At 40.4% G+C, this 22,075-nt stretch overlaps 1 protein-coding gene across 2 annotated transcripts in view; it reads left to right on the forward strand.

Annotated features, from left to right (window-relative positions):
- LOC117431585 (PH and SEC7 domain-containing protein 2-like) overlaps nt 1–15,014 on the forward strand; it is a 214,679-nt gene extending 199,665 nt beyond the window's left edge. For both annotated transcript variants that reach the window (XM_034927050.2, XM_058996025.1), the window contains exons 14-15: nt 9,962–10,105; nt 10,983–15,014. In XM_034927050.2, the coding sequence (XP_034782941.2) occupies nt 9,962–10,105; nt 10,983–11,189 (351 nt within the window). In that variant the 3' untranslated portion in view covers nt 11,190–15,014. The remainder of the gene's footprint in view (nt 1–9,961; nt 10,106–10,982) is intronic.
- Nucleotides 15,015–22,075: the final 7,061 nt, after the last annotated feature.

Raw genomic sequence — 22,075 nt, forward strand, 5'->3', positions numbered from 1 at the left:
CAGAAGCCTGGGTTACTGTTGATAGCGGTGCCAAATGCGCAAAGACAGTCTGCAGTAAGGAGGCAGTGTGGTCCAGTGGTCAAAGTCCAGGACTTGTAACCAGAAGGTCACTGGTTCAAATCCCACCTCTGCCACTGACTGACTCACTTCGTGACCCTGAACAACCTCCTTGTGCTCCATCCTGCGGATGAGATGATAAAACAATGTCCTATTGTAAGTGACTCTGCATGTAATGCACAGTTCACAGCCTACCTCTGTAAAGTGCCACTGGACCACACTGCCTCCTAATGGTGCAGTGTGACACCTACATGTGAGCCTAAATCCTGTGTTCAAATCTATGCTACCTTTTCTTTAGAGCATAGATGCATAAATCATTTTACCTGGGCATAAGCAATATTAATAGTTTCTTCCGCAGGTGAATCTCTCCTTGCTGTCTCGCTGTTGCTTAATTTCTTCTGTTTTCCACATGCTGTGGCAAACTATCCAAAATGTTCCTTTGACTCATCATGATATCAGTAATATTCTATTATTATAGCAATAGTAAATGCAATGCAATTCCGTGTTATCAATATAATCACTGAACAACAATGAACTATCAATCAAAAATGAATGAATGTCTGCCAACGCCTTGAGACTCTGAGAGCAAGCAATTACATCACATAGCAGCCGTCGCCAACTTCCAGGATCCGGGTTAGATTTGAAAGTAATGATGTTTGCATTTGTTTGTGAAGAAAACTTTAACCATCTGTGAACAGGATGGCTTTGCTGGTGACTGCAGTCCAGGAAATGAATGCACTACACACAGGAAATTGCGGGGCAAAACTGGGACACAATGGAGCTTAGCTTTTATTAAACAAAAAGATTTAACAACACAAAGACTTTACAAATCAAAAGGCACGAGGGCCAAAACAAACAAACAGAACAAGGAACAAACAAGTATCGTGCTAGTTTAAACTAGCACGTGTAGCTGTTGTTTATGTTCTAGATATTTCTGTTTACCTCCTCTCTACTCCCGTTCTCCACACACTGAACACTCATCCCATTGTAGCCAAAGCTGCAGGTTCTTATAGTGGTGACTAACACAGACAAAATCATGACTGACCTAATAATACCCTCTCGTAAAGAAAGACATCCCCAACAATTCCTACTCCTAACAGGATTAATTATTCAATAAACACTTACACCTGGAATGATTTTATACACAAAGTAACAGTCATACTTTTCATTTATACGTATTTGTGTAACCTGCATGAATATCGTCTTTGATTACAAAGACAATTGTTATATCATATTGTTTACTCGTTATTATAATCATTGTCATTATTATAATTTAGTCCTTAACTATTACCAGTAAAGACTGAAAATTAGCATTATCCTTCTCTTGGAAGATTACCGAACATATGTATATAACAAACCCTTGTTCCACATGTACAGCTACGGCAGCTTCATTAAGGGAAGCACCCTAATCGCAATACAGCAATACACCGTCATATATCAAACGCACTCGATCAACAGCATGCACAATACATAATAAACCACGACTCTATCACCAGTAGAATAACAATCTCAATCACAATAACAGGCAGTTCAGTATTACAGTGAGGGTCACACCCTCACCGGGACCCTAAATATGATTAATTTACTAACAGTGCTGAACCACTGGGTGGAGCATTTGTTCTCTAGTTTACCCAAAAAACTATTTTCCTGAGTGGTGACTGCAAGACTGCTATTGAAATTCATTGAGGTGTTGGTTTGACAGTCCTTAGCTAGAAACTGAAGAGAGGTAAAATGAAGAGAAATGTCATACCTGTGGATCATATTGGGGGCCACTACGCTTGTGGGACAGATTGTTCATTAAAATCGTTTCATATTGTTAAAGAAGAACCGATTCAGGGACACCAAGACATTTAGTGAGCAAGCAGTCTCATCACCAGTTTCACTGCTTTCCTAGAAAAAGGAGAATATTTTGGGTACCATTGTACTTGTGAGGTTGGTTGCTCATTAAAGTATTTTCCATATTTTTAAAGACAATGGCCCATATGCATAAAATATGGCAGTAATTTCCGGCCACAGATTGTTACTGAGAGATTATATCTATCCAATTGTGAGAGGCATACAAATGAGCTGTGTCCCCTACTTAGTATGTCAATGGCATACACCGTCTGTTTACATCGTCGGGTCACAAATGGAACAGAAAGACAGCACCGCACACTACAATACAATTAATTGTTAACTGGTGGAAAAAATAGCCTACTCTTTTATTTGTTACTGTAGTCACTCAATTTGCAAATATATTCACAATTAATTCAAATATAATACATACAATAACAATACATCTCAAATCTGTGTATCATACAGTACAAATTACCATACAAAAAGCTTATTTTAAATGAAATAAATACAGCTAGATTGAAAAATCCTGCCTTTCACACAATACAGCCCAGTTTCATAGTGAAATTGGATTAGAAAATGCTACATATTTCTTGCAATTTATTTGTAGTTGCTAAAATACAGCTTCTTGAACTAACTTAACAATCCCATTTGAGACGAATATGTATTTTTCAATATACACCGATGGCCAAATGTTTTGCATCACCTAGAATTTTAGGATTTAGGATTTAGTAATTATATATATATATATATATACAGACGTGCTCAAATTTGTTGGTACCCTTACAGATCATTGAAATAATGCTTCATTCCTCCTGAAAAGTGATTAAATTAAAAGCTATTTTATCATGTATACTTGCATGCCTTTGGTATGTCATAGAATAAAGCAGAGAAGCTGTGAAAAGAGATGAATTATTGCTTATTCTACAAAGATATTCTGAAATGGCCTGGACACATTTGTTGGTACCCCTTAGAAAAGATAATAAATAATTGGATTATAGTGATATTTCAAACTAATTTGTTTCTTTAATTAGTATCACACATGTCTCCAATCTTGTTATCCGTCATTCAGCCTATTTAAATGGAGAAAGTAGTCACTGTGCTGTTTGATATCATTGTGTGCACCACACTGAAAATGGACCAGAGAAAGCAAAGGAGAGAGTTGTCTGAAGAGATCAGAAAGAAAATAATAGACAAGCATGGTAAAGATAAAGGCTACAAGACCATCTCCAAGCAGCTTGATGTTCCTGTGACAACAGTTGCAAATATTATTAAGAAGTTTAAGGTCCATGGAACTGTAGCCAACCTCCCTGGGCGCGGCCACAAGAGGAAAATCGACCCCAGATTGAACAGAAGGATAGTGCGAATGGTAGAAAAAGAACCAAGGATTACTGCCAAAGAGATACAAGCTGAACTCCAAGGTGAAGGTACGTCAGTTTCTGATCGCACCATCCGTCGCTTTTTGAGCGAAAGTGGTCTCCATGGAAGAAGACCCAGGAGGACTCCACTTTTGAAAGAAAAACATAAAAAAGCCAGACTGGAATTTGCTAAAATGCATATTGACAAGCCACAATCCTTCTGGGAGAATGTCCTTTGGACAGATGAGTCAAAACTGGAGCTTTTTGGCAAGTCACATCAGCTCTATGTTCACAGACGAAAAAATGAAGCTTTCAAAGAAAAGAACACCATACCTACAGTGAAATATGGAGGAGGCTCGGTTATGTTTTGGGGCTGCTTTGCTGCGCCTGGCACAGGGTGCCTTGAATCTGTGCAGGGCACAATGAAATCTCAAGACTATCAAGGCATTCTGGAGCGAAACGTACTGCCCAGTGTCAGAAAGCTCTGTCTCAGTCGCAGGTCATGGGTCCTCCAACAGGATAATGACCCAAAACACACAGCTAAAAGCACCCAAGAATGGATAAGAACAAAACATTGGACTATTCTGAAGTGGCCTTCTATGAGTCCTGATCTGAATCCTATCAAACATCTATGGAAAGAGCTGAAACTTGCAGTCTGGAGAAGGCACCCATCAAACCTGAGACAGCTGGAGCAGTTTGCTCAGGAAGAGTGGGCCAAACTACCTGTTAACAGGTGCAGAAGTTTCATTGAGAGCTTGTGGCAATGTGCCCCGTCCCTGTGTGCTTATTATGTGTTGTATGTTGCGTGCGTGTGTTAATGTTGGTGTATAGTCATTGGTACACGGGATATAAACGGGTCTGTGTTTCACGTGTATTTAAAAAGTGTAGATTTGTATTTAGGCACGAGGAGAGCACAAATCACTTCACGTGCTGGTTAAATGTAATATGTGAGCACAGGGTTGCACAGCCCAAGCGGGAGGAGCCTGAGTGTCCACAGCCCAAGCGGGAGGAGCCCGAACGTCCTACGCCTGAGTGGGAGGAGCCCGAACGTCCTACGCCTGAGTGGGAGGAGCCCGAACGTCCTACGCCTGAGTGGGAGGAGCCCGAACGTCCTACGCCTGAGTGGGGGGAGCCCGAACGTCCACAGCCCAAGAGGGGGGAGTCGGTGCGTCCACAGCCCAAAAGGGAGGAGTCGGTGCGTCCACAGCCCAAAAGGGAGGCGTCTGTGCGTCCACAGCCCAAAAGGGAGGAGTCGGTGCGTCCACAGCCCGAAGAGAGGGAAGTCGGGGCTTCCACAGCCCCAGGACCCAAGCTGCCAGCAGAGGGAGAATGCCTGCTGGTTCCACCTCCACCAGCAGAGGGAGAATGCCTGCTGGTTTCCCCGTCAAAGGCGGAGCCGCACCAGTTCCCTGCAAGAGAGGCAGAGCAGCACCAGTCCCCTGGAAAAGGGGGAGACTACACGCTGCTCCCACCTCCATCGGCAGGAGACTACACGCTGCTTCCACCTACACCGGCAGGAGCAGAGCAGCCGGAGCTGCCTCTGCCTCTGCCACCTCCACCGGCAGGAACAGAGCAGAAGGAGCTGCCTCTGCCTCCGCCACCTCCACCGGAAGGAGCAGAGCAGCAGGAGCTGCCTCTGCCTCCGCCACCTCCACCGGAAGGAGCAGAGGAGCAGGAGCTGCCTCTGCCTCCGCCACTGCCAGAAGCAGAACAGCAGGAGCAGTCTCTGCTTTCCGTACCTCTACCACAGGGAGTACGGTGGCCGGAGCCCCAGAAAGGGGAGCTGTCGGCCACGAAGAAGGGGGAGGAGGTCTGGAGACCACCAACCCCAGCAGCAGTTTCACTGCCAGAGATCGTGGGGGAGGTCCGGAGACCTGCTCCCACTGCAGCAATTGTGCTGCAGAAGATACTGTGGCCGGAGCCCCGGAAGAGGGAGCTGCCGGCTACGAAGAAGAGGGGAGGTCAGGAGACCATTCCCCAAGCAGCTTTTCCACTGCCAGGACTGCCCCGGCTGAAGGAGTCAGTCTGGGAGCTGTCAGCACGTCTGCTGACAGCATGGCCAGTAGCAGCCTGGCTACTGGCAACATTGCCACCTGTGGGCCCCTGGAAGCCTCCCTTCCCAGCCCGAGAATTTGGCCTGGACTGCTGGATTTTTAAGGGGGGAGGTGGCTGTTGAGGCCATGTGTGCTTTGCACGGGGGGGGGGGGGGGGGTATATGTGGCAATGTGCCCCGCCCCTGTGTGCTTATTATGTGTTGTATGTTGCGTGCGTGTGTTAATGTTGGTGTATAGTCATTGGTACACGGGATATAAATGGGTCTGTGTTTCATGTGTATTTAAAAAGTGTAGATTTGTATTTAGGCACGAGGAGAGCACAAATCACTTCACGTGCTGGTTAAATGTAATATGTGAGCACGGGGTTGCACAGAATTAATTCACATGCTGGGATTCAAGTGAATAATTAATTAGTAATTGAATCCCAGCACAACAGTGTATATAGAGACACGTAGCATTCACTCGAGGTTGGGTGTTCGAGAGTGGAGAACAGGTGAGAGAGAAGGAGAACGTAAAAGTGAAGTAAAATAATAATCTAGAAGTGTTTGTACTCACCGTGTTTGTTTGTCTCTCCGTGCACCGTTTGTTAAGTGTTTAGTACGTTTTGTTTGTCTATTTATTTTGGCGCAAGTGCCGTGTCCTGTTTTGTGTTTAAAACCTTTTATTTTCTGTTCTGTTTATTAAATGCTGAGCGAAAGCATTTGCTCAACTTCACCAAACCACACATCTCTGTCTGTTTATTTCCTGCTTCTGGTCTGACGCCACCCACTCCGGCCGTCTTTGTGACAGAGCTACAGAAAACGTTTGATTGCAGTGATTGCCTCTAAAGGTTGTGCAACAAAATATTAGGTTAGCGGTCCCATCATTTTTGTCCATGCCATTTTCATTTGTTTTCTTATTTACAATATTATGTTGAATAAAAAATCAAAAGCAAAGTCTGATTTCTATTAAATATGGAATAAACAATGGTGGATGCCAATTACTTTTGTCAGTTTCAAGTTATTTCAGAGAAAATTGTGCATTCTTCGTTTTTTGTGGAGGGGTACCAACAAATTTGAGCACGTCTGTATATATATGGATATAGAGAGATGTTTTCCAATATACAACACCCACTCTGTTTAATCATTCCAACCCGGGTTTAAAATATATTTCCCTCAATAGGTTAGATTTGCTTCATGTATAGATGTGTTTTAAGAAAATATTGGACAAAGACTGTAGGGGTTTATCACTGAGCCTTTGAATAAAACTACTAAGCATACAGTGGCCAGTTCAGTTATTTTCATTTAAATTCAGGCTATAATGAACATGTTAAATATAATAGTCTCATATTAACTGTACCATGCTTGGACTAAGCCTGACCTCTCTGTTTCTAAAAAATTCCCCTGCACAAGCAGGTTTCAGACACCCTGTTTACTGCCAAGGCTATTTTTTTAATTAATATGAAACTCTACTCTAAGCGCTTTTCCAAATCAGTCATTTTTTGGCTGGATTCAAGAGAGCCTCGGACCGGTATCTTTTTCGGATAATAAAAAAGCTTACATCCTAATTTTTATAACTAAGCTCTCATTATTTTCTTAATATAATGAGCTACATACTCCTGTTTTTCTTAAAGCATCTTCCGTTGGTTATCATTCAAGGTTGATACACAGCACATACAAATCCCGCTTCAGCTGCCAAGTTTTCATTAATTTCTATAATACAATGAAGAGAATGGACATTACACCATATACTCCCTTATTCTGTTACCAAAAGGTATTTCATTAGTTCATTTTTAAAAACATCGCTTATTACAGAAAGGCCTTGGATTCAAAACTGCTGACGACCAGCGTGTCTCGCTTCGACAGCCAAAAATCACTTTCCATGCCCAGCCCCGCTCTGCTACAAGCAGGTAAAGAAGAGGCCACTTTCCATGCCCAGCACCGCTCTGCTAAAAGCAGGTAAAGAAGAGGTCACTTTCCATGCCCAGCACCGCTCTGCTACAAGCAGGTAAAGAAGAGGTCACTTTCCATGCCCAGCACCGCTCTGCTACAAGCAGGTAAAGAAGAGGTCACTTTCCATGCCCAGCACGGCTCTGCTACAAGCAGGTAAAGAAGAGGTCACTTTCCATGCCCAGCACGGCTCTGCTACAAGCAGGTAAAGAGGAGGTCACTTTCCATGCCCAGCACGGCTCTGCTACAAGCAGGTAAAGAAGAGGTCACTTTCCATGCCCAGCACCGCTCTGCTACAAGCAGGTAAAGAAGAGGTCACTTTCCATGCCCAGCACGGCTCTGCTACAAGCAGGTAAAGAAGAGGTCACTTTCCATGCCCAGCACGGCTCTGCTACAAGCAGGTAAAGAAGAGGTCACTTTCCATGCCCAGCACCGCTCTGCTACAAGCAGGTAAAGAAGAGGCCACTTTCCATGCCCAGCACGGCTCTGCTACAAGCAGGTAAAGAAGAGGCCACCAAATTAATTAGATTTCTTTAGTAGGTCTACTGTATACTACAGTTATTAAATCCAGTTTACACTTTATTGTCCTCTGTTATAATAAAACATTTACACTTATAGTCTGTTTGAATTATTCTAGAATACCTGTATTTAGCTTAAAGGCTACTTTCAGATCAAGCTTGATCTGTGAATCCATTAAATTATAGGCTTGTTAATATAGCAGCATTATTGACTTCTGTTGTTATTACTATTTATATTACACTAAAGCCCCAAACAGGTAAAAACACTTGTCATTCAAATATTCTGCTTCTATGTACTTCAAACATCTTATTTCTCTTCAGAGAGTTTATCATTCTGTTCCTTATCAGATCAGAATACTTTTTAAACCTCTTATAACATCGCTTTTTTTAGTTTTAAACATTGTTCTTTCTAGGAAGGGTTACTTTTTCTTTTTGTTAATTTGCAATACCTAGCCTCTGTGTTTAGTTCTTTAAAAACTATGACTTAATTTTCAAGCTAATTAAACCAGATGCCTGCTTCTGCCAGTTAACACAGGCTTCCTCGCGTGATAGTCTTCATTCATTTAAAGATAGGGGAGGCCCTATTTTTAAGAATGACCAGCTTCCAAGAGTGTATATGCACTCTAATAACAAATGCACACAGACAAGCTTTTTTTTTCTAACATTAACATTTGTTCAGTTTTCTTAATTCAAATTGTTATCCTGCGCATAATTTGCTACAATAGTATTTCTACTGGTTGTATATTCTTTAAAACATAGTACAGTTATTACAATATTTTAACATTGTCAGTTAGTACTGAACTCTCTTATTTTGAACTGTAATATGTTCTTTCAACAATAATAATTTTATTTGTGTAACAGTTTAACTGCAAATGTTTTTATAACATGTATTTCTAATTCAGATAATTCCATATAGCAATCTCTTTTATAAATGGTAATTTTATTTTATACAGAAGGCAAGAGGTTAATTTTTAATTAGGCACCTGCTTAGCAGCACATCAACCCTGCATATTAAAACTTAGGCCTGCTATACTTTGATACAGACGAACATCCTCATCCATTTACTACAGTTATTATAGTAAGTTTCTTATTTTAAAATCTCACCGTTTTCTATTTATTTAAATGTTTTTGGTTTTTTTCTTACTATAGTAGAAACACAAACCTATTTTAGTTCAGTTGTTATTCATAGAGTTTGCCATTCTGTTCTCACTGGGTCGAATGTTTGAGGCTCTGAGTGTAATTAAAAAGGTTTGGCACTTTCAGCAGGTTGGCCTGACCTTTTGATACAAGGAGCTCTCTTTTCACATTACACATTCACTAATAATATTTTGCTACTATTATACTAGAATAAACAGGAATATAGAATCCTACAATATTCTCATAGACTAATAGAGAGTACATTATAAAACATTTTCTGAATGGTCTGTTTTAACAATTTGTTTAATATTTCTGCTGACTTTATATTCTTAAATGCATTACAGTCATTGCAGTATTTGTTGCGGTTTCAAAAATGTTCAATTTGTATCCCAAAGATCGTCGTGCTTCCAGTAGCTGTGACAGTCTTGGTTCAGTTTCTGCTCTCAGTGAGTCTGTCAAAGCCACCACAGGTGTGGGTGACAGTCTTTAATAGCCTGATACCTGCAAACAACTTAAATCTTGTTATCTGGGCTCCCATCTCTACATTCTCATTCCCATCATCAGTGGGCAAACACATTTGAACTGAATCTGGGTCCATCATAGAACCGCACACCCTTGCAACCGAGGCCTTCCATGCAAAAGGATCAAATGACTTATAGCACAAAAGGGACGTGCCAGAACCGTCTGTGACAAAGCCTTTAATGAATGGCTCTGGTCAGGTCTCCAGGATGTCTGTAAACAGATAGCCATCATGTCTATTAATGGTAAAGTTGTTGTTTGTTTTCTGTGGAATGCTTTGAAGTAGGATTTGTGGCTTCAGATAAGGGATTGTAAACCATTTGTCTATAACAGGCTTGGTAGACAGCAGACTTTGCAATAAGCATTCTGGTTATCAAAGGATTTGAAGTTTATAGAAGTCTAGTTTGGAAGGATTTATATATTACAATATACTATACATTGTTTTTCTCTCACAACACCTACAATTACTTCCCTGGGTTCTTTGAAAGTACTTCATTTTTCTATATGTAGTGTAGACTTCTCCACACTTGTGCTTCTAACAGTAACGTATTCCTCAGGAGGAACAGCTGAGATCCCACGAAAACAAACTGAAGCAGGTCATTGAAGAAGTGGAGGAGCACAGCCTGCACCCTCCAGATAGAAACCTCAAATCTAAAGAGACTGAGGAATACCGGCTCCGAGAACACTACCTGACATTTGAGGTAAGATCACATTTTATTACACAGCCTTAGTTATTGCTGTTGTGTAAACATGAGAATAATGGGGATCCAGTTCATTACTCAGTGAGCTGGTTTGCAGGTTCCTTGGGTGTGTAGAAACTATTTACATTTGGGAGTTAAACCTGGGACTATACGGGGTGTAAAGAGGCAATTGGCTTGGTCGTGGGTTCAGAAGACGGCCACTGACCTTCAGTTCTCCTGAGCTGTTCCCATGTCACTAGCATACACTCACCATTGTACTGTCCAGTTACCTAATCAGTTTCATACACAGGCAGATATACAGATGTCTCCATACACCCTCAGATTATGATGAACTGAATAAATGCTGAAGGTCATCAAGTTGCAACACAATTGGACAAGCGTTTTTTCAAGATAACATAGATGACACAGAGTCAATCTGACAGCACTCCATATACCCACATTTAAGCAGGCGGGGGTCTGTAAAAAGGATGTTGTGATTAAATGGGCTTGTCCTGCATATTCATAAACCTGTTCCTTCCCCTCTGAACCTGCCAGAGCAAGCAGGTAGGACAGGTAAACCAATCAAAATGCTCAACTTTGGGAGAAGAGTCACAAACCAATGAAATGTTTCTGATTGAACAGGTTGGATTTTAGCAGCCGATGTTATGAATTCAGATTTAAAAAAATGATTTGATTTAATAAACATCAAGAGTATATATTTCTTTTAGATTACCTTTAAAATCCTGACTAGCCAGTACATTTGAACAGCTTTCCTGTGTTATTTTTCTTGTTTCTCACTGTTCCTTGTGAGTGATTGTCCACAGGCTGCATTGCAAGGAAATGTGCACCTTGTGCATCTTTCTATTGAACTAACTGCTCTTTTAATTTCCCTCCACAGAAAAGCCGATACGACACATACATTAACCTCCTGAAGGCTAAACTGAAGGTACAAACTGATGATCTGGACAAAATTGAGGCGAGTCTTTTCAGCAGCGAGAATGATGAAAGTTACTTAAGGAAGACACAGTCAAGTCCTTCGCTAAACCAAGGACACCTTTGTATAAACGGGAAAGCTGAAAAGGAGATTGTGGAGCAGAAGTGTTAGGAAGAACACAGACCGCGGTGACATCAAACCTGCTTCAGTTCACCATGAGCACAATGAACTATGACACGAGACCCCAGCTGGGTGACTGTTTAACAGGGACCCAGCTGCAAACAGTATGTATGTTCTCTTTGTATTATGTGGGAAAACTGCTCTTTTTAGTGCTTATATAAATGACTTTCCACTCATTCCAGTCTCTATATTATACAAGCACGTTGACTGTTACTTTGTGTGCTCAAGGACACATGCACATTTCCAGCCAGACTGCTCCTTGCTGTTGCAGCTAATTCCATTTATGCTTGATTTATGGTAGTTACTTCCAGTGCACAGCTTTTGGCAGCACGGAGACACGATTCCTTTTTTGTTTCTCTTTATTTCTTTTCTGAAAATATTGTGTTGCTTCCAGCACATCAGCTAGCAGCAGGACTGCAGTGTCACAGTTACCAATGTTTTAACAGTAACAGAAAGCAATTGAAACAGGAACGCACCACTAACTGCAATAAGAATGTTGTCAGCAAACTAAGGTTTACAATTTACTGATTTATATTTGACAATTATTGCAAAGCAATGGGGCTAAATCCATGTATGTGTTTTTAACCATGTAGCAGCATGGTTAAGACAGAAAGTGCTAACAGCACTGAGTAAACATAATTACAGGATAAATGGTCAGGCCTACCAAACAAACCTCTGATCTGGAAGTGTCTTGCACAAAAGCAGTTGTAAACCTAAAATTAGATTTTTTTTTCAATTTAAATAGTATTTATTTTAGAATAAAGCTTATACTTGTGTGTGTGCGCTACCCCTCATTTGGTATTAAGGTTGATCAGATCCTGTACATTTTCTCACGTATGTGTCATTCATGGTATTTGATTTCCAATTTTTTATTTTTTTTCTTCAACACACCCTCGAAATATGCTTTTAGAAGTCAGAGCTCAGCATGGTTCATTGCAATATTATAAGATGCTTCTTGTTGGTTCCCCACAGAGCCTTTGTGAGAAAAAAGATGAGAGTGAGATGAATGTGTTTATTACACCTGTGGAAGCATCTCTCCTGACAGTTGAGATGGGCTAGCTAAGTTAACTGCTGCTGCTAACGAGATGGATTGTGTTTGTCATCACAAGGAAGCTCACACATGCATTCAGATTGGGAGGGGTGTGCTTACACACATGCATTCAGATTGGGAGGGGTGTGCTTACACACATGCATTCAGATTGGGAGGGGTGTGCTGACAGGGAAGCTCACACATGTATTCAGATAACCCTAACCCTTAATCCCTAACCCCTAACCCCTAACCCCTAACCCCCACATACTCTTAACTCGTAATGGCCTTTAAGAGGCCGACATTTTACATTAAAAATGCCAACGAAGGAAAATTCCCTTCCAAGCAGCTTTTAAAACACTCAATGTGGAAGTTAATTGCCATTGACTGGTACTCGGTTGTAAAGGTGAGGGAAGGATATCTTATCTTGTTTTGAAATTAACACACGAATGAATGGATTTATTCAATACCTGCCGATAAATACTGCAGAACGACAATTACGAGTGCGAGTATCAGCACCCTCCTACAAATTAGTCTAAGTCTCTTACCTTTCAGCTTTTATTTATGATCCAAAAACCCCTTGTGTGGACCTAACTAGAAGCATCTTGCAGTACGCTTTAGTAGAGAAAATATTGTTATAAACCTCAAGCTCAAGCTAAAATAAGTTTCAAGGATGTATGAAAAACAGAAACTATAATTGCATGACATAAATCATACGTAGGTGAAATAATTATTTAATTCTATACACCCTTGTGACAGGATTGACCGAGGTTTGAGACAGTATAAAGTTCAAAAATAAAGTCTTTAATAAACAAAAATACAAAATAAACCGGCACAAGGGCCAAACAAAAAGGTTTTAAACATAAAATAAACACAAAGCAAAACTTACAAAATAAGCTTTCCAGGCTGGGCGTTGTCTTCACTGGATTACCAAAAACAGAAAACACAGCACAAACAAAACACTCCTTCTCTTCTTCCAGAACTCTCCTTCTACAACTCTCTCCTCTAGCCAGGGCCTCTCCCCTGGCTTTTATCCCCTGTGGCTGGAGCCCAATTAATCAATAATTGCTGATTATTCAATTAGGGCTCCAGCCACATTCTCACATGTTTTCCTGGCAGGGAGGAATTTTAACCCCCTCCCTGCCAGTCCCAACCATGATCATAAAGACGGGGCAGTCCCCCGTCACAACCCTATTCATTCTATGTTTAATAGTACCATCCTACAAATCATAAACCAACTGGAACAACCTATTTCCACTGGATTATTATTGTATTTCATTAATAATGACACCAGTTGATTTAATATAGAGTTAAAGGATTGATTTAGATTTAGAAATGAAGGCCATCTACAATGTCAGGAATCTAACAAGTGGTTGTTGGTGCTTAACCCAACCTAGGTTACAATACAGAGTCCGTCTTCACAATTATAACAAGAGCTTGCAGAGAACTCCAAACCTGGGTTACAATACAGAGTCCGTCTTCACAATTATAACAAGAGAGGTTGCAGGGAATTGTGATGCTCACACAGTCCATGGGATATGAATAACTGAGAAAGCCTCCTAGGTAGTTGACTGCTTGGACTATCCAGGAGAGTTTATCTTTTAACCCAGCCCTTCATCTCAACCCATTCTTCCCAGCCACTAACAAGCCAGAGCCCATAGCCTTGAGGTTAGCAAACTGGTCTAAAGTTCTGTTTATTTTATATTGTGTTTTTTTTTATTATTATTATTATTTTGCTGAGATTAATGATTTGTGGAGCTGAGAATAATATGTACTTTATTTTTCCGTTTTACTCAATCTCGTTTTGGAATCCACAATATGACCCGTGAATTGCAATGTGCCAAATGATACTGCTTTGCTAAGCAGATGCAGAGTTTGAAAGTAATTCTACAAACTAGTAAGCCACACGAGGGGGGGGGGGGGGGAGTCCTGGAATAGCCTTGGTTTATTTGATATATTACAGCCACACAAGGACAGGGGAGACCTGTAACTACCCCAGGTAATTCAGAGAGTCTGTTACTGACGAGTCTCTCACTCAGTTGTTTATTTTTAGAAAAGAAGAAAAAACTAGGTTTGTGATTATGTTGGTGTTTATTGAAGATCTTTTTGAGATCTTGACGGATGGTGGGAAATGCTTTTCAGAACACTACAGTTGCTTCTGTTTTTATTAAATGCCGCTTTTGAACTTCAGAGCCTAATTCAAGAATCAAAACATGTTTTTAGTGTAAATCATCAGCTGTCCATTCTGAGAAGACCCTTCTTGTTATTACAGATGTGCAAGCCTATGTAATCCAGTGCTTTAGGTAGTTTGCTGTTTATATGAGAATACAGCATTTGTTTGTTGGTTATATCCCATTATTCCTTCAAGAAGGCTATTTGTCTTTCGTATCAATTGCACTTTATTATGCTTTATTTCTGTTAATTGTAATTTATTGTATTATTTATTGTTTGTTTTTCATTTTTAATGGCATTTGTAAAGATCCATTTTGCTGAACTCATCTGTGATATAAATGCTTTTTTTATTATAAATATGTTGGGTCACTTTTTATTTATTGATAATTGTATCCTGGGCATAAAGATTACATGTAAATGTGTTCATTTTGAAATGATTAAACATATAAATGCACAGGCATAGAGAAAGGGTACATGACTTGAAAGTAAACCATGCATTTCAACTATCTGACTGTGTTGACTCTGAGTTAAAGCCTTGTCCACTATACAGAAACTGTAACATGTGTTCTTTAAACTTCCACAAATGTTTAATAAACAATCCCACAGGGTCCAACGCTCTCTGTCCACTTGGGTCGGTTTATCTCTCAGCTATATTCAAAGCAGTGGTTCTGTACTAAGGGCCAATGCAATCCATTGTAGCTGTTCCATATCAGTACCAGATGGTGTTTTGCTGGGTCCAGACTGCGCAATATTATCACCAAGCCAATGTGTGGCATCATTGCTGGGTCCAGACTGCGCAATATTATCACCAAGCCAATGTGTGGCACCATTGCTTGTAACAATTGTAAGTCGCCCTGAATAAGGGCGTCTGCTAAGAAATACATAATAATAATAATAAATTGCTGGGCCCAGACTGCACAATATTATCACCAAACCAAAGTGTGATACCGTTGCTGGTAATCTTGTACTTAACTGATGCTGCTGCTAGGGTTTCTTCAGGGTAATGACTGGCCCAAAACTTAGAGAACGGAGGGAAATGTATGTGGTCAGGTGACATGTTGTGTGCAACTATTCAGCAACAATCATGGGAAACAAGTGGTATGATAGTGGATGCCCGTTCAACTGACTTGTCCCTCAACGATGTAGCTGCATTGACCAACGTACCCCTCAAGTCAGCGAGTCATAAAAAAATGTAGAGCAAAGAAGACGTGTTTTGTGCTACAGTGGCCTGAATCACAGAAACCTTCAACACTGGACAACACGCGTCTGTTTCCACTGAAACAATGTGCCGGGAGCTTTGTGTGCTTACAGTAGGTAGCAGGTCTGTAACATGGACAGGGATAGCAGCAGGAAAATAATGCAGTCCAGACCACCTCAGTATTTCATAGTGTAGATTTCTATTCAAAGTAGTGCAGGCGCAGTGTTCATACTTTGCACACTATATGGAGATAGAAATGTGTAAGCTTTTCCCAGCAGATGTTTCTCAGAGCTCTGCTCTAACAAGCACTGGCCACTGGTGCGCCTTCTAGAACAGGGCTACTCAACCCTGGTCCTGGAGGGCCGCTGTCCCTCCTGGTTTTTGTTCTAACTATACACTAAATTGATTAATTGGACCAATTAAGCTTCTAATAAGCACTTAATTGGGCCAATTGAGTAATTTAGGGTACAGTTGGATCAAAAACCAGGAGGGACAGCGGCCCTCCAGGACCAGGGTTAAGTAGCCCTGTTCTAGAATCTAGGCAGCAGTATCATGACTGTGACCCTTTCATTCTTAAAGGGGCCATGTCCTGCTAGCCAACCCAATGTAAACATCACATGCCTAAACATTTTATAAACATAAATACATTAACTGCTTGCATTATTACAGAGTTTCACATTGATTTTGTATGTGTCACATTTTCTGTTTTAATTCTACCATGGGACCCATTCCCCTTCAAGAATTTACTATTTTAAGAGTTTTTCATTACAAGCATGCTTTTAAAAATGGAAGTACTTCCTGTTCCCCCCCATCCCCTTACCACATCATCATTCTGTAACAGGACAAGATGGATGCACAGAAGATTAGGTTAGACATGTTTTTCACAAACACAAAAACGAAACATAAGACAAAAAAACAAATCAACTCACAAATACTTGCCAGTAAGCCACAGTAACACTACAGTAAAACAAAGCCTAGGATCGCCTGTACATACTGTATCACATTTTTGTATAGCTGCTATCTACAGTATACATTAATCCACCAACCTCCAACACTTCCCTGACAGTATAATATATCCACTGCCTTCATATTCAGCTTACGTATTAGTTTCTCCAGTCAACTGTTTAAAACCTGCCTCTCTCTTTCTACCAGGCTGGGAATGACAGACAGAGTCCTAATGTCAATCGATTTGATCTGCCTCTGCAATCCTAACTGGGGCTGACAGACAGAGTCCCAATTTCAATCGATTTGATCTGCCTCTGCAATCCTAACTGGGGTTGACAGAGTCCCAATGTCAATCGATTTGATCTACCTCTGCAATCCTAACTGGGGTTGACTTAGTCCCAATGTCAATCCATTTGATCTGCCTCTGCAATCCTAACTGGGGCTGACAGACAGAGTCCCAATGTCAATCAATTTGATCTGCCTCTGCAATCCTAACTGGGGTTGACAGAGTCCCAATGTCAATTGATTTGATCTCGATGTGCTTCTGCTGGAAGCTGATAAATCTGATTTCAGTTCACTCAATCCCGATGGCACTTTTACAGTAGGCTATTGATTTTGCTCAGATCTTCACCACACTTTTATCACAGACTCCTTGTCTCCTTAGACTTTTCGAGTTGCATTTGACTGTAACCCTACTACACTGCAGACATGTATCCCCAGAATGGTATCCTCTTAATAACTTCTGCTAAATGCTGATTCCACGTTTCATGACAAGCTGATGAGTGGTTCTCCAGATATAAGCAGCAATATGAAGCGTGACACACGTACATACAGATACCTCCACTGCACCCCCTTTGCAGGGGATTGGAAAATAAAAATCAAGCCAGGTTTACCTGACCTGGTATTTTGGACATGTTGTCCCCGGGTAGCTTTCTAGCATAGTGTACAATCTTTATGAATGGAAAATAAAACTGTCTCCGAATGCTATCAATCTTGATAGAGAGAGAACACCTGCAATAAGTCTGGTAACATTACTGTGTGTGTCTTCCTTTCACAGATTGCAAATTACCCTCTGGATTCCAAATCTTTATATAAGGGCTGATTAGTCCTCTAGTTTGGGGGGGGGGGGGGGGGGTCACCTGCTGCAGGCTTGAGGATTAAACACATCAATCAAGCAATCTAACACATTACACTACCTAGCAAATGAACGACATGTGATTACACAATTACAAGGTCCCTGGATTACACAGTGTGGGCCCATGAACACAAGAATCAGGTTCGCTTTCAGAAAGCTTCACAGAATATTGATATTGGATTAACTGTTACAATCCATGAAAGCACAGAAAACACTACTCTCATTCAGTATTACTGACACACAGAGGAGGGGCAATCGGGTGGGTTCTATTTGATTATGCATTTAAAATCTTACTACAGTAGGAATTATTCTTTTTGACAGCATTGTCAATTTAAATCAGGTTAAATCTAGTATTTGGGGACTAGTAATCTAAAGAACGTAAATAAGAACTTATTTTTAGAATTCATGCATATTAAAATACATATATACTAGTTTTATTAAATCAGATTGATGCCACATTTTACAAAATGAAATGGATTTAGTTTTTTTGGAACGTTCCCTGGCACCGCCGCATGGTGGTTGCATTTTGTGTATTGTTTATAAAAGTGTAGTTCTCAGGTTTAACCACTAGATGTCACTTCAGTCACTTTTGTCCCCATGGCAATATAGCTATGTGGAGAATGCAGAGCTAGGTGGCATTATGTTATACAGATTATTATTATTATTATTATTATTATTATTATTATTATTATTATTATTATTATTTATTTTTTGTTCAATATGATAACAATGAAGCAGATATCTGATAGTGAAATTGCACACAATACAGTACATAGGATAACTTGTGAATGTATTCATCTCAAGGAAGTGCTCCATCTACAAGCTACAGTAACACACTGCTTGAAGGTGGTCTCAGTATAAAGGCCACCTCATAGTTAGTGTCACTGTTTTACAATCGTGATTTACACCTGTTGACAGCAATATTCCGTACAACATTAAGACTGCCTCTGTATTCAGTGTTGAGGCTAATATCAGCAGCCCCAAATGCAGCACATCACTGTTACATTACCTTTCCAAGAAGACAGCCATGCTGTTAACTACCAAACCTATCAAAAGACCACACTTAAAACATGGCTGCAGCCTGATGTAACTCGTTAAAAACTAAAACAGTGAATTAGAACAGGTCACTAGAAGAAAACTAAAATAAATCCTAGTAAAAATGTTTGACTAATGTTTTGACTACCTTCAGTAATAAGTCCATCCCTATATCAGGCCACAATTAGTTGTTTCCTGAGCTGACCTCAATAGTGAGTCTTTACTGTATTTCACTGTGTGTGAGGAAGGTTTTCACTTGTGTGAAACATTAATACTGTAGGTCCAATATAACTCTACAGGTGTGGGCCCCACTTTAACCTTAAACTATGAGCCAGGTGGGTTCTTATTACCAGTAACACAGTGTAGTGTGCAAGGTAGATTTGTATTTGGACTAGTTTAAGTTGTTATCATATAATACCTTATTTGAATTAAAAATCCTGTAGGACCCACCAACATTGAAATAATCAGACTGGACAACGCTTCTAGTGAATATAAATGAACACAAAGGTGCAACAACTACTAAAGTAATACAGAAAGGAAAAATTAACTAAACTAAATAGTACAGAAAAGAAAGTTTGAACAATGACACCCCACTCCTGATAGTTGATTAGCGATCCAAAGCAATCTATGGGAGATTCCCTTAAAAGTTACAACCACATCCCTGACAGTTATTTAAGACAAAGGTTAGACAAAGGGGTATCGTTAGTAACACAAATATTAACTTTTGTTAATATCTGATAATCAAAGCATCATTAAATCAGTCTCATATATATGTTTTGGTTCAGAAGGAAATTCTCACTCTTGCAAGATAAAGACGCTCTTTGCATCCAAACAACCTAATGAGAATGATCTATTATCAAGACAGCTGAATTTGGATTCTAGCTTTAAACGCAGAATGATAATTGCCTTATATAACCCACATCAATTTGTATAAATCACATAAAACAAACAATTACTATAGTGTTCATTAACTCAAAGCATAAATTGAAAGCAATAATATTTTTCTTATATTCTACCTCAAACAAAACCTTAATTTTACTTTAAGGTTGGCTTATTCTCGAGTTCATAAGAGGATCAAACACTACGTGTTGAATACTTAACGGACTTTCACCGTGTCTTCAACAAAACAGGCGCTCAATGGCTTTCCTGTTGGCAGAGAAAGTCCAGGTTCCGGGGTCTGTCTTCTTTGCTTTTGTGTCTCCTTACCAGGGGACTAAATAAATATATTTGTAAAAACAAGAGTCATTAACTATTTAGGTATTTTACTGAAACAGCAAATCCCCCACAAAACGTGCACTCTTCATCCGGGTATATCTGGAATATTCCACCGCAGATTATTATTATTAATTATTTTATTTCTTAGCAGACACCCTTATCCAGGGCGACTTACAATTGTTACAAGATCACATTATTTTTACATACAATGACGTTATTTTTTACATACAATTACAATTATTTATACAGTTTGGTTTTTACTGGCGCAATCTAGGTAAAGTACCTTGCTCAAGGGTACAGCATCAGTGTCCCCCACCAGGGATTGAACCGACAACACTCCGGTCAAGAGTCCAGAGCCCTAACCACTACTCCACACTGCTGCCCCAGCACAGATTCCGGCACTGCTAGCTAATACAAGACTGAATATATTTCAAACTCTACTGACTTCAAATGTTCATCCAACTCTCTCCGGTGATCAATCGGGGCTAACTTAGAGATTTGATTACAAGTACTTTTAGGATTTTAGGCATCTTACGCTGCGGTCTCCCACACCAAGGCAAACACTAGAGTAATTCCGTATCAGAGTTTCTGAAAATGGTATCTCTGTTCAAGCCAGTGTTCTCAATTGGTCAGCTGTTTCGCCTCTGTCAGCTGGATTTATGAGGTGGCCTGTCCTCTGTCCTTGGGTGTCAAAGCATTCAAAACCGTCTGTTTTTACCTCTTTGACGATCCTGCTGGCACCACAGGATTTATTCAACGATGGTGAAGATAACCCCCTTGTCCAGTATTTAGTTTACAACTCTGTTTAAAAGCAGTCTCTGTCAGTGGGGGAGTAAGTAACAAGAAACCAAGAAGACACAGAGAATGGCTTATGACCCCCTCTGTATATTCCATTTCTGTTAATTTCATACACACAATGATATTATGACCCCCTCTGTATATTCCATTTCTGTTAATTTCATACACACAATGATATTATGACCCAATCCGACACTACAACAGGAAGTGAAACAACAACAACACACTCCAACTTTCAAAGCACTTTTTGTATCTAAACATAAACACAAAACTACTGTTATAAAACAGTTGCAAAGACCAAAATACAATATAAAAAAACACAATAACATTACAACATTAAAATACACAGGCCTAAATAGTTACCCCAGTTATGGAAAATTCAAATACAGTCAATAAAATATAAATTCCAGTAATGTACTGCATAGTGGCAGAGACAAAGGACACACACCAATAACCTTGTGGTTCAAAGACAAACGTCTTACCATTAAACTGAAGAGCAAGCTCTGTAGTCATTACAGGTCTTATGCTGATGTCAGTATTATTAACTCATCAGCCACATGGAGGAGTGTGGCAATGTGCCCCGTCCCTGTGTGCATTTGTGTGTATGCGTGCGTGTGTAAATGTTGGTGTATAGATTGGTACACGGGATATAAACGGGTCTGTGTTTCACGTGTATTTAAAAAGTGTAGATTTGTATTTAGGCACGAGGAGAGCACAAATCACTTCACGTGCTGGTTAAATGTAATATGTGAGCACGGGGTTGCACAGAATTAATTCACGTGCTGGGATTCAAGTGAATAATTAATTAGTAATTGAATCCCAGCACAATAGTATATATAGACGCACATTTCTTGCACTCAGGGTTGGGTGTTCGGAAGAGGAGAACGGGTGAGAGAGAGAGAGAGAGAGAGAGAGAGAGAGAGAGAGAGAGAGAGAGAGGAATAAGTAGTAGTAAAATCGTAAACGTAAAGTGTTTGTTCTCACTGTGTTTGTTTGTCTCCGTGCACCGTTTGTTTAGTGTTAGTCCGTTTTGTATGTCTGTTTCTTTTGGCGCAAGTGCCGTGTCCTGTTTTTGTACTGTTTACAACCGTTTTATTTGTTAATAAACGCTGAGTGCAGCCATTGCACTCAGCTCATCACAACCACTGTCTTTGTTTGGATTCCTTTCTGGTCTGACGCAACCCACTCTGGCCGTCTTTGCAGAGGGTGAGTACCTGCTGTCCCCATCTCCACCAGCAGAGGGTGAATGCCTGCTGGTTTTGCCTCCACAGCCCAAATGGGAGGAGCCTGAGCGTCCACAGCCCGAGCGGGAGGAACCCGAGCGTCCACAGCCCAAGCGGGAGGAGCCTGAG

This window comes from Acipenser ruthenus, chromosome 22 (assembly GCF_902713425.1).
Source record: "Acipenser ruthenus chromosome 22, fAciRut3.2 maternal haplotype, whole genome shotgun sequence".
NCBI classification, from domain to species: Eukaryota; Metazoa; Chordata; class Actinopteri; order Acipenseriformes; family Acipenseridae; genus Acipenser; species Acipenser ruthenus.